Below are 15,369 nucleotides of genomic sequence, written 5' to 3' on the forward strand. Positions count from 1 at the left end.
TCTTAAGTACATTGCCAAAAGACCTACGCAACATGTGCAGGCCCTACGAGTTGGATGCAGCGGCATGAGCCAGGACACGAAGAACATGTGGGTGGTGGTGGGTGCGTCGGCATCCCTGCCAGGAGGGGAAAGCCGGGCAGTGCAGGGACATCGGCATTGCAAAAACTATAACATTATTTTTATTGTTATTAATAAAAATTGATTTGTTAAAGGGACTCTGTCAGCACAGACTGACTGACCAAACCAAGTACAGACACTCAGTGCACCAATGGAGTGGTGGAGCAGTTCAGTGCACCTTCCTACCCACTTATTTTCTATCCATCTCTGCCCTTCTCTTGCTCTATAAGTCCAGAGCTGTCAATCAAAATGGAGGGGGGTGAAGATAGATGACTCTTTGGCCATGCCATGATGCATCGAGCACCGGTACTTGGTTTGAACAATCATTTGGGGCTGACAGACTCCTTTAACATATTTAGGACTCTGTCTTTCACCAATGCTTATTTTAACTTAATCTTTTTGGTAGAGAAATGGGACAGTTTTATTAAAGAAACAGAGGATATCAATACCCTCAGGGAGTGTGTACAAATCTTGTTTAACAGCAGATATGGTAAGTATTGGTATTCCTGATACATTTGTAATTTTTCCATCTGTCACTTTATAGTAACAACATAAATTCCAGATAATACAAAGGTGAAAAAAGAAAACATCATGATTAAGAAAGCATATGAAATGCATGAATGATTATTAGCCACTCTATTATGGATTTTAAATGTTTGAAATATAGTTTGTAATTAGCTTCTTCAGGGAGGGGAACAGTTTAGGTTCTTATTTTATATCATGTGGCAAGTCTCGTTAAAGGGTCAATATTAACTTTTAGGATTGCTATATTCAATAGGTGGCGCTAGAGTTTAAGTCTTCTTCCTCTGTGAAGAGGTTATTTGCATATTTACATTTCTAGAGGAACATTCCATGGCCTATAAATCTTCTTCACCAGCTTGTCACTCTCCACAAGGACAAACATTCCCTCTTAGACCACCTGACAAAAGTACTAAATTTAACCTATTTGGATCAAGCGGGACAAACCCAACCTCATATTTACATTTTGTTCTTAACCCCTTCATGACCTATGAGGTACTTTGACGCAGTCATCTTTCCCTGCACATATTGATTGATCTGATCAGCAGACGCGTGCCTCTAACAGTGGATCGGAGATCTGCTCACAGCTATTAACTAGTTAAATCCCACTGTCAATCTCTGACAGCGGGATTTAACACGCGCCGGCATGGGGACGCGTCATTCCCCGCTCCCATCGACTCTCCGTACCGTGATCATTGGGTACAGATGGGTTGTCATGACAGCCAAGGGTCAGCTGATGACCTCTGGTTTGCCATGACGCTCTTCCTGTGAACGCCGATTGCGAGTTGGCATTTACAGGAGATCATGATTTCAACTATACAGAGCAGTCCTAATGCACTGTTCAGTATAGCACAATAATAATAATATTTGTTATTTATGTAGCACTAACATATTACACAGCACTTTACATTTCAGAGGTGACATGTGCAGACAATATCAGACATTACATAGTAACACAATTCAACAGCAACCAAGAGGAGTGAGGGCCCGGCTCACAAGCTTTACAGTCAATGAGGAAACAGGGGAAGCACGAAAGGTAAATGGTAAAAGTGTTAGTATTGTATTGTCTAGCCATCAAAATAATAAATAGGGAATTCATATATCACTGCCTGAAAAGGTCACCAGCTGGTATGTGTACAAGTGCAGGTACAGAAGGCTATTAAGTGCATAAACTGTGTGTAAACAGATGATAAAAAGGACCAGATATTGAAGAAAATATTGTAATGGCAAAATGAGAATAGTTACGTAAGTGAGGTGAGGAGATAGGCTAATCTAATGAAAAGCTGGAAGACAAGGAGCGCAAATAGTGTTATCCAAGGTGGGACAAGAAAGGGGAGTACAGGTACTGCTCACCTTGACGGGTTGTGTGAATCACAACCAACTGTAGCAGCATGAAAGCATGGCTGCTGCAGCCCCATGTGTACTTAGAGATGAAGAGGCGATGGGAAACCAGTGCAATGACTGGCACAAGGTGGAGGCACCAGTGTAGCTGTTGAAGAGGAATATGATCTTGGCTGCTGCATTCAGGATGGATTAGAGAGGGGAGAGTTTAGTAAGAGGGAGACCGATTAATAGAGAGTAGCAAGACTCCAGATGAGAATGAATAAGAGCGACGGTAAGAGTTTTTGCAGCGTCAACTGTAGGAAGAGGTCAAATTTTATAGACGCTTTTGAGGTGGAGGTAACATGAGCGAGCGAATGATCGGATGTAGGAAGTGAAGGAGAGATCTGAGTCAAGAGATCAGATGATTGCAGCTTCAAGTCCTCCAAAGAGACTAAAAGAAACAAAAAAAGTAAGAAAAAAGTTTTAAAAAATCTGAAACCCCCTACAAAAGTTCAAATCACCCCTTTTTTTGCCCCATTGAAAATAAAACAATTAAAAAGAAATAAAAAATGCACATATTTGGTATCGCGGATTTAAAAAATGTCTGATCAAAATGTAAGATATAATAAACTGATCAGTAAGCTGCGTGACAAAAAAAATCAAAACGCCAGAATTCAGTTTTTTTGGGCTGCCGCAACATTGCAGTAAAATACATTAAGAGGCAATCAAAACATTGTATCTTCACCAAAATGGTATTGGTAAAAACGTCTGCTCAAAGTGGAAAAAAATAAGCCCTCTCACATCCTCAGATGACAAAAATGTGAATGTTACAGGTCTCGGAAAATGGTGACAAAGGCGACATTTCTTCTGACAAATTTATGAGTTTTAATTCACCAATTAACCCCTTCAGCCCCCAGCCTGTTTTCACCTTAAAGACCCGGCCATTTTTTTGCAATTTTGACCAGTGTGACTTTGACAGGTTATAACTCTGGAACACTTCAACGGATCCTGGCGATTCTGAGATTGTTTTTTCGTGACATATTGTACTTCATGTCAGTGGTAAATTTAGGCCGATATGTTTTGCGTTTATTTGTGAAAATTTCGGAAATTTGGCGAAAATTTTGAAAATTTTGCAATTTTCAAAATTTGAAATTTTATGCCCATAAATCTAAAAGATATGTCACACAAAATAGTTACTAAATAACATTTCCCACTTGTCTGCTTTACACCAGCGCAATTTTTGAAAAAAAAAAAATTTCCGTTAGGAAGTTAGAAGGGTTCAAAGTTCATCAGCAATTTCTCATTTTTCCAACAAAATTTACAAAAAAAAAATTTTTAGGTACCACATCATATTTGGAGTGATTTGAGAAACCTAGGCGACAGAAAATATGTTGGGGTTGAAAATGTTTCATGAAAAAATGTTTCACTGTTGGGGTTGTATTGGGCAGGTGATGAGCAGTGCCTGGTTTTCTCCACACATATCGCTTAGAATTATCACCAAAAAGTTCTATCTTTGTCTCATCAGTCCAGAGAATCTTATTTCTCATATTCTGGGAGTCCTTCATCTGTTTTTTTGCAAACTCTATGCGGGCTTTCATATGTCTTCCACTGACGAGAGGCTTCTGTCGGTCCACTCTGCCATACAGGCCCGACTGGTGGAGGGCTGCAGTGATAGTTGACTTTGTAGAACTTTCTCCCATGTCCCTTCTGCATCTCTGGAGCTCAGCCACAGTGATCTTGGGGTTCTTCCTTACCTCTCTCACCAAGGCTCTTCTTCCACAATTGCTCAGTTTGGCTAGATGGTCAGGTCTAGGAAGCGTTCTGGTAGTCCCAAACTTCTACCATTAAGGATTATGGAGGCCACAGTGCTCTTAGGAACCTTGAGTGCTGCAGAAATTCTTTTGTAACCTTGACCAGATCTTTCCACAATTGTCTGTGAGCTCCTTAGGCAGTTCCTTTGACCTCATGATTCTCATTTGGTCTGACATGTACTGTGAGCTGTGTGGTCTTATATAGACAGGTGTGTGCCTTTCCAAATCAAGTCCTATCAGTTTAATTAAACACAGCTGGACTCATATGAAGGAGTAGAACCATCTCAAGGAGGATCACAAGGAAATGGACAACATGTGACTTAAATATGAGTGTCTGAGCAAAGTTTCTGAATACTTATGACCATGTGATACTTCAGTTTTTTTTGTTTAATAAATTTGCAAACATTTCTACATTTCTGGGGGTTTTTTTTTACAAGATGGAGTGCAGAGTGTACATTAATGAGAAAAAATGAACTTTTTTTGAATTTACCAAATGGCTGCAATGAAATAAAGAGTGAAAAATTTAAAGGGGTCTGAATACTTTCTGTACTCACTGTACTTATGGGAAAAGATTTAGTATAGCTTGTATTTTATTCTTTGCAATCATTGCTCTAATAAGATTTAACAGTCAAGTGGGTGGTCTTAGTGAATGACTGACCGCTATCTCTGTATGCACACCTATATGGATAGGCTGATTCTTACTACCTAATTGACTCAGAAAAGGAAGAATTTAACTCAATAAAACTATATATTAATCTGTTCAGCACTTTAACATAGTGCTCATAGACTGCACAGCTATTTCCAAGCTGACAGGTTCTCTTGCATAGCATGAATTTATTTTATATCTATTGAATTTGTTAGAAAATTGTCGCTTACAATGTAGTTTTTCCTTTCCAGCTGAAGCGTTAGGCCTTGATCACATGGTGCCCGTACCTTATCGGAAGATTGCCTGTCACCCAGAAGCAGTGGAGATTATAGGAATACCTGATAAAATCCCTTTCAAAAGACCATGCACTTATGGAGTGCCTAAACTCAAAAGAATCCTTGAAGAAAGGCACAACATACACTTCAAAATTAAAAGGTAGCATGATGCATTAAAGGGCACAGCGACAGCATTTATCACCTATCCACTGATGACCACAAGAATGGGGTTCCCAAAATGATCACACATATGCACTACCACTCAATTGAAGGTATAGACATTCAGTGGAGTGGCAGGATGTATGCTTGACTATCACACCATTACTTACCTTACTACGGCTGTGTTGTGAGACAGACCCCCTTGTAATGGTTATTGCGAGTCCCAGAAGTGTGCCCCCAGTAGTCATACCTTAATCACCAATCATTTGGAAAGCTAATGAATGTTGTTCATGGTATAACTACTCTAAAGTAGTTTTGATAATGAAATGCAGTTGAAGTGGCAGCATCATTAATTTGCCTTTTTTTCTTACAGTATGTTTGATCAGAGAATTTTTGAAGGTAAGTTGACCATTTAATCCTATTTTTCTACTATTCTTGATCAAAAGTTAAAGTTTCACTTTATATCTAACTTTAACAAGGTTTCTCAATCTAGAGATATAGGGCATGTGTATAGGGAATGTCCTCTATGCCACATAAGTTCACTGGCACTGGATGCTTCTGCACTCTTCTCCATCCAGCCTAGGTGCAACTCACCTTATAGAACCGTGTTGGAATTGAACCTATACGATATTTATGCCATATACACCTAATGACATGAAAATAGCCCTTTAACTAATTTCTGATTCTGGGTTGAAATGTATATGAACATTGTTTGTGTATTGATTTTTTTTACACAATTAAAGTGTATGTTTCTGCCCTCGTGGCCCACCTAGTTTGGTAAATAAATAAATTCCCTATACTGCAACCATTTTTCCTTAAAACTCTGTCTTATACAATTACTTGTATGAATGCAAAGACAAATGGGTATTACCAGTTGGGGGAAGTATCTCTATACACTCTGTTTTGCCCCATCAGTGTCCACAGTGCTAGGCGGTGTATAGACACCCCCTTTTGACTAGTAGAACGGTATAAATGTTCTGGAGAAATAACAGGCATGCCCTTGGCATTGGCATTCAGTGATATTCTAAGTGCGCTGTGATACGAGATCTCGGTACTGTACTAAGAAGCAATGTTTCTTGTGGCAGGGAGTTTGTAGTATTATTATGCATTACAAAAATGGACATCTAACTATAACTAGGTGCTAAATTTACCAAAGAAACGTCAAAGTCAGATTTGAACAGTTCGGGAGAAGAAGCTTGCGGAGACACTCAGAAGCTGGCAGCTGTGGACCTGCTTGGGTTGTCCCTTGGAAACTGGTGAGTTTTATCAGCATCATCATTTGTGAGCCTACTATATATGCAAAAAATAATAAGTAGGACTGATTTTACAAGATTATATATTCTCCCCAGTTAGACAGTTATCCAAATAATTTCCTTGAGATACTTACTATAATTTGTTCCTTTCCTATTAGAATAATGCTTAATAGTAGCCATGGCCGCCATTTGCACAATACAGATGGTAATGCCCTCAGGGGCTCTCTTAAATAAGGGAACTAATGGATTTGATCAGAATGCAGTGCAATTATCATTGCAGCTCATCATTTTCAATAAGGTTGCATTTGAGACTTTCTGAAACAAACATGTCTCTTGTGAATTTACCATAATTCACAAGGGTGACATAGAGACAAAGTGGCCATACACAGAGTTATACTGTGAACCAAGAAATGATCGCAATTTTTAATCCTCTCATATGACATAGTCCTTACTCTTTTATATGATATTGAGGAGTCAATAGTCAATATCTCTATAGAAACTATTGGTGGTTAATTAAAAGGGTTAAAAAGATAACTTTGTATGTAATCTTTCTATTAATTTTATATTTTCAGGTCTGAAACAAGCAACATATCTGAAGAATGTGAGCCAGGTAAAGTAAAATTTAAGGGCGTTCGGCAACCCATTTTAATTCCTCATGTTTTCCCCAGGTAAAATAGAAAAGTCCCTTACAGTTCCAGCAGTGCCGTGGCTCGCGTTCCCGGGGCTCATGTGATGTTGTGATGTCTCATGAGACTTGCATACAGTCAGCGCCAGGTCCTGTCTCCCCGCTTTCGGACAAAACGAGCAATCAATATGAAGTGAGCGGCTGCCACAGTGCTCACTTCCTGTTGATTGCTCGTTTCATCTGAAGGTGGGGAGACAGAAGCTGGCGCTTATTGGACGCGGGGCTCATGAGACTTCACAACGTCACATAAGCCCCAGTAGTGTGAGCCACGGTACCGCTGGAACCACGTCAGAACGGGAGGTAAGTATAGGCTTTTTTATTTTACCTGAGGGAATTGTCGCGCCCGGGGCAGCTGGACTGCTCGGATCCGGCCGGTCTGTGGCTCGAGGGGTACCGGATCCGGGGGCACTGTTGACTAGTTTTAAATGAAAAAGTAAATAAAAAGTCCGACTACCCCACTCGCGGTTTGCGGCCAGGGATGGTAGAGCCGCCACTGTGGGTTCCCACTGGGGATGATGGGTGGGGCAGCGTGGATGGTGGAGCCCTCCGCGAGCAGAGCTTTTCCCCATGGGTAGGTGAAGGGTTGATGTGGTGCGGCACGGTGGCTTAGTGGTTAGCACTGCACTGCACTGCAGCCTTGCAGCGCTGGGGTCCTGGTTTTGAATCCCACCAAGGACAACATCTGCAAGGAGTTTGTATGTTCTCCCCATGTTTGTGTGGGTTTCCTCCGGGTACTCCGGTTTCCTCCTACACTCCAAAGACTTACAGATAGGGAATTTAGATTGTGAGCCCCAATGGGGACAGCGTTCCTGATGTATGTGAGCGCTGAGGAATATGTTAGCGCTATATAAAAAATAAAGATTTAAAGATTTGATGTGGAGGTGCAGCGCAATGAAGCAGTCCAGACAGAGAGTGCAGTTTGTTGGTTTTTACTCACTGGATTTACGCCCTGAGGACGTACTGGATCCCAGGTGCACCCGTGTCCTGATGGCTGTGCTGGCCAACCTGGTGCCACTCTCCACCTGTGCACTCTGCTGTATGTGGGTCCTCCCTGGCGTGGAGCACTTGGAGGTCCTCCTGGTGTCTGGGTCCTGCCGCAGGCAGCTCTGACTGTTTAAGGATATGTGCCTGGTCCTCCCTTTGCAGCTGATGCCTCGGACATTAGTGGTGGCAGATGAGTCCTGAAAACTCACCTGCCTGGCAGAGTTAACAGATGGCTTGAAGTCCTTGTCTGTTCTGGGATCTGCAACCCGTACGTGCAAAGTACTGTGAGCCCTGGATGTCCACCCCACAGGATCCCTCTGTCCTTGGAGCTTTCTCTCTTGCTCTCCTGCTCTCCATCTACTTTCCTCCTCTGAATGGCTTTTCTTACTACTCAGGTCTTTGCAGAGTCTTTGCTACTTTCAATGTGTCTCAGGATTCCTTGGTCTGTCTTGACACCTTTCCTTTATTCGCTCACTTCTCTCTTCCCCTCCTTCCTCTTTCACTTCCTTTCTCTGACTTCTCACTAACACTCCCCAGGTCCCTCTCTCCTCCCCCAGGTCTGGTCCCTCCCATCCCAGTTGGCTGCCTGTTGGCTTACAGTGCCCAGCTCTGTCATCTGGCTCTAAGGGGGTTCTCCCGCCCTGGTTGTGAGTGTAAATGTCCTGATGTGCTAGTGTGTGTGTGTAATGACTGGCACAGTCATGTAGGACCCGAGCTGTTACTATATTGTTACCTTGTTTTTGTGACACCTGGTTACCGCAGGGGCGTCACAGAAACGTGGAATCAGAAGGGGTTATCCTAGTGGTGAAGAACCCCTTTAATAACATGCATCCTCGTGATAACTTTTTGTATCACGAAAGAGAACCTAACTGATCCACAAGCAGCATGTATCAGACACTGGCTGCATTATCACTATAGACTATAGAAATGACAGAGCTGCTATATTCCGGCAGCATTTGAGAATTTCCATCTGACCTCAATAACAGTGGATTGGTGGAAGTCCCCGGTTTTGCTCCCCATTTTATTAGATATTGATGACCTATCCTAAAGATAGGCTGTGAGAAAAAAAAAATAGTGGCCAACCGCTTCGACATAATAAATTATTCTCAGCCGTGTTATTGTCACGTCAAGTTATGATTCGCTTGGTTCTGGCCATGGGTGGTCTGTCTATTCTTTTTGCTATTTTTTACTTTCTTTTCTGTATATGCTTGAAAACTTATAAAAACAAATTGATCATAGTAAATTATTCTCTAGTGTACATGAGAAGCAAATGGTATTCTTCCATATATACTATGCATGAGACATAGAAATACTGTTGGCTTAAAATTGGTCAGGGAGCAGTTAAATAACCAATCCTTTTGTAAACATTAAAGTCAAGGTAAGACTCCATTGATATTATCATTTAGGCTTTAGTTTTGCCAAAGAAGCTGGCAAATTTTCCCTGGTATGTGAAACGATTAATATGCCTATATATGCAACATTTTACTATACTGTATTATTATTGTGAAATAAAACATACATTGCTCTGTATACATTTATTGCGTTGCTCAACCTTATGGAAAAGAACAGCATGCAATATATTCCAATAGGACCTGTACCATAGGATAGTACTGGCTAGTTTGGAGTATGAACATTTCTAGGTGCATAATGTACATCAACTTAGGGCGGCTTTGCACGTTGCGACATTGCACGTGCGATGTCGATGGGGTCAAATCGAAAGTGACGCACATCCGGCGTCGCAGTCGATATCGCAACGTGCAAATCCTTTTTGATACGATGAACGAGCGCAAAAGTGTCGTTATCGTATCATCGCTGCAGCCTCCGACATTTCCATAATGCCGGTGCAGCGACAGGTGCGATGTTGTTCCTCGCTCCTGCGGCAGCACACATCGCTGTGTATGAAGCCGCAGGAGCGAGGAACTTCACCTTACCTGCCGCCGGCTGCAATGAGAAGGACGGAGGTGGGCGGGATGTTTACATCCTGCTCATCTCCGCCCCTCCACTTCAATTGGCCGCCTGCCGTGTGACGTCGCTGTGACGCCACACGACCCGCCCCCTTAGGAAGGAGGTGGGTCGCCGGCCAGAGGGACGTCGCACGGCAGGTATGTGTGTGTGAAGCTGCCGTAGCGATAATAATCGCTACGGCAGCTTTCACTAGATATCGCACGTGCGACATGGGCGGGACTATCGCTGCAGCATCGGTAACACATTGTTACTGATGTTGCAGCGTGCAAAGCCCGCCTAAGAGTGATAAGGTGTCATCAGATAGCAGTGAAATAAATTTTCTCAGGGTAATGGTTGGTGAAAAGGAGACCTTATGTAGTTTTTATTTGAAAAATAGAAATCTAGTGGTTTTTGAATGACCAAAATTCTAATATTTTAATGTGATAAAGAAAAAAAAACATAAAAATCGGTCTTGGAAATGCCCTAAATCTGCCCCTATGTAGGTATGGCCTATTTAATTTTCTTTTGAACAGCATAAACAGAAATATTAACATCCTAGACTATAATTAGTTTCACTCCACATCGACTCTCGGTCACATTTACTGGTAATATTAGGTCAAATTATTCTACACACTAGAAAAAATGCTTTAGTACTGCATATTATTATTAATGAAATTATAGACACTGGCATAGACCTGTCTGTAATCAGTGTTATAAAATATATTCTAATTTTTAACAGGTACATCAAGTGAACAGAATGGGCTAAAACAAATCAAGATTGAGCCGGAAGATCAAGAAATAGTACAAATTACTGTTCCAGGTAGTCTGACTTGCTGATCAGTACTTTACTGATTATAACCCTCATGGTTGTCCAAATGCTGTCTTACATTTTTAGATGTTTGTGTCAAGCTTCCACTAGGAGGCGAATGTCAAGCTTCCACTAGGGGGTGCAGGGATTTAGTGGAGATTGAACTTCTAAGTGCAGCAACAGAAAAAGCACACCATAGGTATGTAGTACAACAGTAAGGCCGGCTTTGCACATTACGACATCGCATGCCGATGCTGCGATGTCGAGTGTGATAGTCTCCGCCCCCGTCATACGTGCAATATCTTGTGATATCTGCCGTAGCAAACATTATCGCTATGGCAGCTTCACATGCACTCACCTGTCCTGCGACGTCGCTCTGGCAGGCGAACCGCCTCCTTCCTAAGGGGGCGGGCCGTGTGGCGTCACAGCGACGTCACACGGAAGGCGGCCAATAGCAACGGAGGGGCGGAGATGAGCAGGATGTAAACATCCCGCCCACCTCCTTCCTTCTCATAGCAGCCAGGACGCAGGTAGGAGATGTTCCTCGCTCCTGCGGCTTTACCCACAGCGATGTGTGCTGCCGCAGGAACGAGGATCAACATCGTACCTGTCACTGCACCAGCATTATGGAAATGTCGGAGACTACACCGATGATACAATAACGACGCTTTTGCGCTCGTTTATCGTATCAAAAAGGTTTTACACACTACGACATCGCAAGTGACGCCAGATGTGCGTCACTTTCGATTTGACCCCATCGACATCGCACCTGCGATGTTGTAGTGTGCAAAGCCGGCCTAAGAGTAGTCAGACAAGCCAAAGTCAAACCAGGAAATCACATCTGAACAGGGGAGTGAGCAAGTTGTAAACAGGTGGAAGCATGAGGGTCAGGAGCCAAGAGGTCACGTCAAAAGCCAAAAGGAGAAGCAGAGCGTGGTCAGGAAAACGTTACCGAGGTCAGAGGTTGGAAGAGCAAGTAAGTACAAAGGAGGCGTAGAGGACCAAGACACAGAATAGGACCGGGGTCTGGGAGACAGGGAAGACAAGCAGAACAAGGGAGATGGAGGTCAGGGAGTGGTAAACTGGGAAGCGGGATGGATCAGGGCTAAATCACAAGAAGCAGTTGCGCACGCTGCAGAGCAGGAAGTATTACTGGTGGTGTTCCGGAGGTCTCCACACCATAATAAAGCGTCGCGAGCCCCGAAACGAGGCACCACAGAACAGACCCCTCCCACCTGACATAACCGCATCAGAGCCAAGCTACAGTTATGACAGTTTGAGTAGTTCCATCCCTTCTTTGGAAAATTCCTTCCCTTGTGCCAACCACTGATTAACATGGATTTATTTCTTTAAATTTGTTGTACAGTGGATGCTATGTGTATTTTTCAATTCTTTTTCCCAGCTGCTTCAAAACATCATAATATACCACGGGACTTCTTTATTGAAAATATCAGGATGTTTCATATCAGTCAAGAAATGGTCATTGACTAAGGAGGTTGAGCAGCAGCTGTAGTGTGTTTAATATAGTTTTAAAGAAAATATTCAACCCAAATTGATAGGGTTATCATCAAAATGTACATATTTTCTGCTGTGTGCACTAAACAAACAAATCAAAAACAGTTTAAATAACATAACTAATATAACAAGTAGTTTCTCCAAATTCAACACAGTCACACTTTTAATGACTAAGGTAGTATCAGAATTATCCTATATCCTATATTAACTCTTTTATGACAAGCATCTTTAGTACTTAGGAGAACACCCTTTCGCTGTTATAACCTGATGCAAACGTGCTGCTCAGTCAGACACCAGCTTGTTCTGGCAGTGTTTCTAAGGACTCTTAGCCCTTTCCTTATGGGCACTGGCCTCTTGTCACTAATATTCTTGGGTTTACATGTTGCACCTGCCTTCTTCACATCCCATCAAGGATTTTCAATGGTGTTCAACTCAGATGACTCTGACAGCCATTACAGACTCCACCAGGACTTCTTCCTTAACTATCGCAATGGCACTGTTCTTAGTCACTTGGCAGCACCAAAAAGGCTACTACCAACAAGCTTGGTGCAAGCTATTCCGTTTCCCAAAGCTCAGGGGTCGCCCTGACCCTCACCCTTCAACCCCTTCATCGCCTAGTCTATTTTCGCCGTTATGACAAGGCCAATTTTTTTCTCTTCTGCCCAGTGTTACTTGACTATGGTTATAACTCTAACTATGGTTATAACTCTGGAACGCTTCAACGGATCCTGGTGATTCTGAGATTATTTTTTCACGATATATTGAACTTCAAGTTAGTGATAAATTTAGGACAATTCTTTTTGCGTTTATTTGTGAAATTATCGGTAATTTGACAAAAATATTGAAAATTTTGCAATTTTCAAACTTTGAATTCTTAAGCCCCCTTTACACGCTGCGACATCGCTAACGATATATCGTCGGGGTCACGGTGTTTGTGATGCACATCCGGCATCGTTAGCGACATCGCACAGCGTGTGACAGCTAGGAGTGACATTCAATGATCGCAAAAACGGCAAAAATCGTTGATCGTTGACACGTCGCTCCTTTTCATAATATAGTTGGTGGTGCATGCCGCTGGTTGTTCATCGTTCCTGCGGCACCACACATCGCTGTGTGTGACACGACGAACATCATCCTACCTGCGTTCATTGGAAAGGAGGAAGGAAGGAGGTGGGCGGCATGATCCGGCCGCTCATCTCCTCCCCTCCTCTTCTATTAGGCGGCTGTTTTGTGAAGTCGCTGTGGCGCCAAACGCACCTCCCCATTGAAGGAGGGATTGTTCGACAGCGACGTCGCTGAAAGGGTATGTGCTTGTGACGCTGCCGTAGCGATATTGTTCGCTACGGCAGCGATCACCACATATCGCACGAATGACGGGCGGGTGCTATCACAGCGTGTAAAGCCCCATTTATTCCCCAAAATCTTTGAGTTATGTCGCTCAAAATAAATAATAAATAACAATTCCCACATGTCTACTTTAAATCAGCACAGTTTTTGAAACATAATTTTTTGGAGAGTTAGAAGGGTTCAAAGTTTATCAGCAATTTCTAATTTTTCCAACAAAATTTACAAAATGATTTTTTTAGTGACCGCATCACATTGGAAGTGACTTTGAGCAGCCTAGGTGACAGAAAATACCCAAATACCCATTCTAAAAACTGCACCCCCTCACAGTGCTCAAAACCAATGAAGATTTAACTTTTTTCCACAAAACTGTTACTTTAGCTCCAAATTTTGCATTTTCACAATAGTAACGAGACAAAAGTTTAGAGAGCAAAACCAGCTTAAAACATTAGTAGATGCCATGTCGCATTTGGAGAGCCCCAGATGTGCCTAAACAGTAGAAAACCCCCACAAGTGACTCCATTTTGGAAACTACTCCCCTCAAGGAATTTATTTAGAGTTATGACGAGCACCTTGAACCTCCATGCTTCACAGAATTTTAAAATGTTGAGTGGTGAAAATGAAAAAATACAACAAAAATGTTGCTTTAACCCCAAATCTTTCATTTTCATAAGGTTAGGGCTCATTCACATGACCGTTCCGTTTTTGCGGTCCACAAAACACGTTCCATTTTTTTCACGGATGCATCCATGTGGCATCCGTGTGACTTCCGTTCCGTATACAGGCCGTGTGTCATCCGTGTGCCTTCTGTTTTTTTTGCGGACCGCAAAACACGGAAGCAGCTAGATAGTTAAATAGATGGATAGCTAGATATAGATAGATAGATAGAGAGACAGAGAGATAGAGGGATAAATAGAGGGATGAATGAATGAATAGAGGGATAGCTAGAGGGATAGATAGATAATAGATGAGAAGGACATATAATGTCCCACTCCCCAGCATTTCATAATCTTGCACCCTTTAGTGCCTTTCATGTGGCACTAAAGGGTGCTTAGCCTTGTATTTAGCCAAAAAAAGAAATAAATAATTTAAAAAAACGACGTGGGGTCCCCCTAATTTTTGTAGCCAGCTCGGGTAAAGCAGACGGCTGCAGCCTGCAGACCACAGCTGGCAGCTTCACCTTGGCTGGTAATCCATAACAGAGCGCACCCGACGCTGTTATTTTAAATTAAATAAATAATTTAAAACAAAAAACGTGGGGTCCCCCCCAAATTGGATTACCAGCTGAGGTAAAGTGGACAGCTGTGGTCTGGTATTCTAAAACTAGGGAGGTCCGCCGTTCTTGGACCCTCTCCAGCCTAAGAATAGCAGGCCACAGCCGCCTCAGAAGTGGCGCATCCATGAGATGTGCCTATCCTGGTTCTTTTCCCCAGCTCATCCCGATGCCCTGGTGCGGTGGCAAATGGGGTAATATATGGGGTTGATACCAGATGTGTAATGTCACCTGGCATCAAGCCCTGGGGTTACTGATGTCACGGCATCTATCAGATACCCAACATCAGTAACCCAGTCAGTAATTAAAAAAAAAATAGACGACAAACAAATTTTTATTTGAAAAAAACTCCCCAACACATTCCCTCTTTCACCAATTTATTGAAAAGAAAAAACAAATCCGTAATCCAATAAGGGTCCGGCGTAATCAGATAAGAGGGTCCCAGGACGATCCATACTCACTGTCCCAGTCAATGAAGAACAGAATGTTCCCCATTGACTGGGAGAGGAGTGCACTGACCTGAGCTAACATCATGAGGTCTATGCCCGCCGCGTTCTCAGATCAGCTCTCGCGAGCAGCCTGTGACGTCACCGCTAGTCACAGTCTCAGGCCAGCCACGAGAGGAGATGTGAGAATGTCGCTGTCAGTGACGAGCGGTGACTTCAGGAGGGCAGGAGTTCATCACAGCAGGTAATAAACTTTACTAACCTCCT

General features: G+C 42.7%; 1 protein-coding gene across 5 annotated transcripts in view; it reads left to right on the top strand.

The window, feature by feature from the left end:
- Window positions 1-15,369, top strand: part of GTF2IRD1 (GTF2I repeat domain containing 1) — a 178,496-nt gene that overhangs the window by 123,289 nt on the left and 39,838 nt on the right. For 4 of the 5 annotated variants that reach the window (XM_075336355.1, XM_075336356.1, XM_075336357.1 and 1 more), the window contains 6 exons: window positions 524-607; window positions 4,668-4,851; window positions 5,224-5,249; window positions 5,989-6,106; window positions 6,676-6,713; window positions 10,456-10,536. In XM_075336355.1, the coding sequence (XP_075192470.1) occupies window positions 524-607; window positions 4,668-4,851; window positions 5,224-5,249; window positions 5,989-6,106; window positions 6,676-6,713; window positions 10,456-10,536 (531 nt within the window). The remainder of the gene's footprint in view (window positions 1-523; window positions 608-4,667; window positions 4,852-5,223; window positions 5,250-5,988; window positions 6,107-6,675; window positions 6,714-10,455; window positions 10,537-15,369) is intronic. The other variant, XM_075336358.1, reaches the window with a different exon arrangement.

The sequence above is a fragment of the Anomaloglossus baeobatrachus genome, chromosome 2 (genome assembly GCF_048569485.1).
Source record: "Anomaloglossus baeobatrachus isolate aAnoBae1 chromosome 2, aAnoBae1.hap1, whole genome shotgun sequence".
Lineage (NCBI taxonomy): Eukaryota > Metazoa > Chordata > Amphibia > Anura > Aromobatidae > Anomaloglossus > Anomaloglossus baeobatrachus.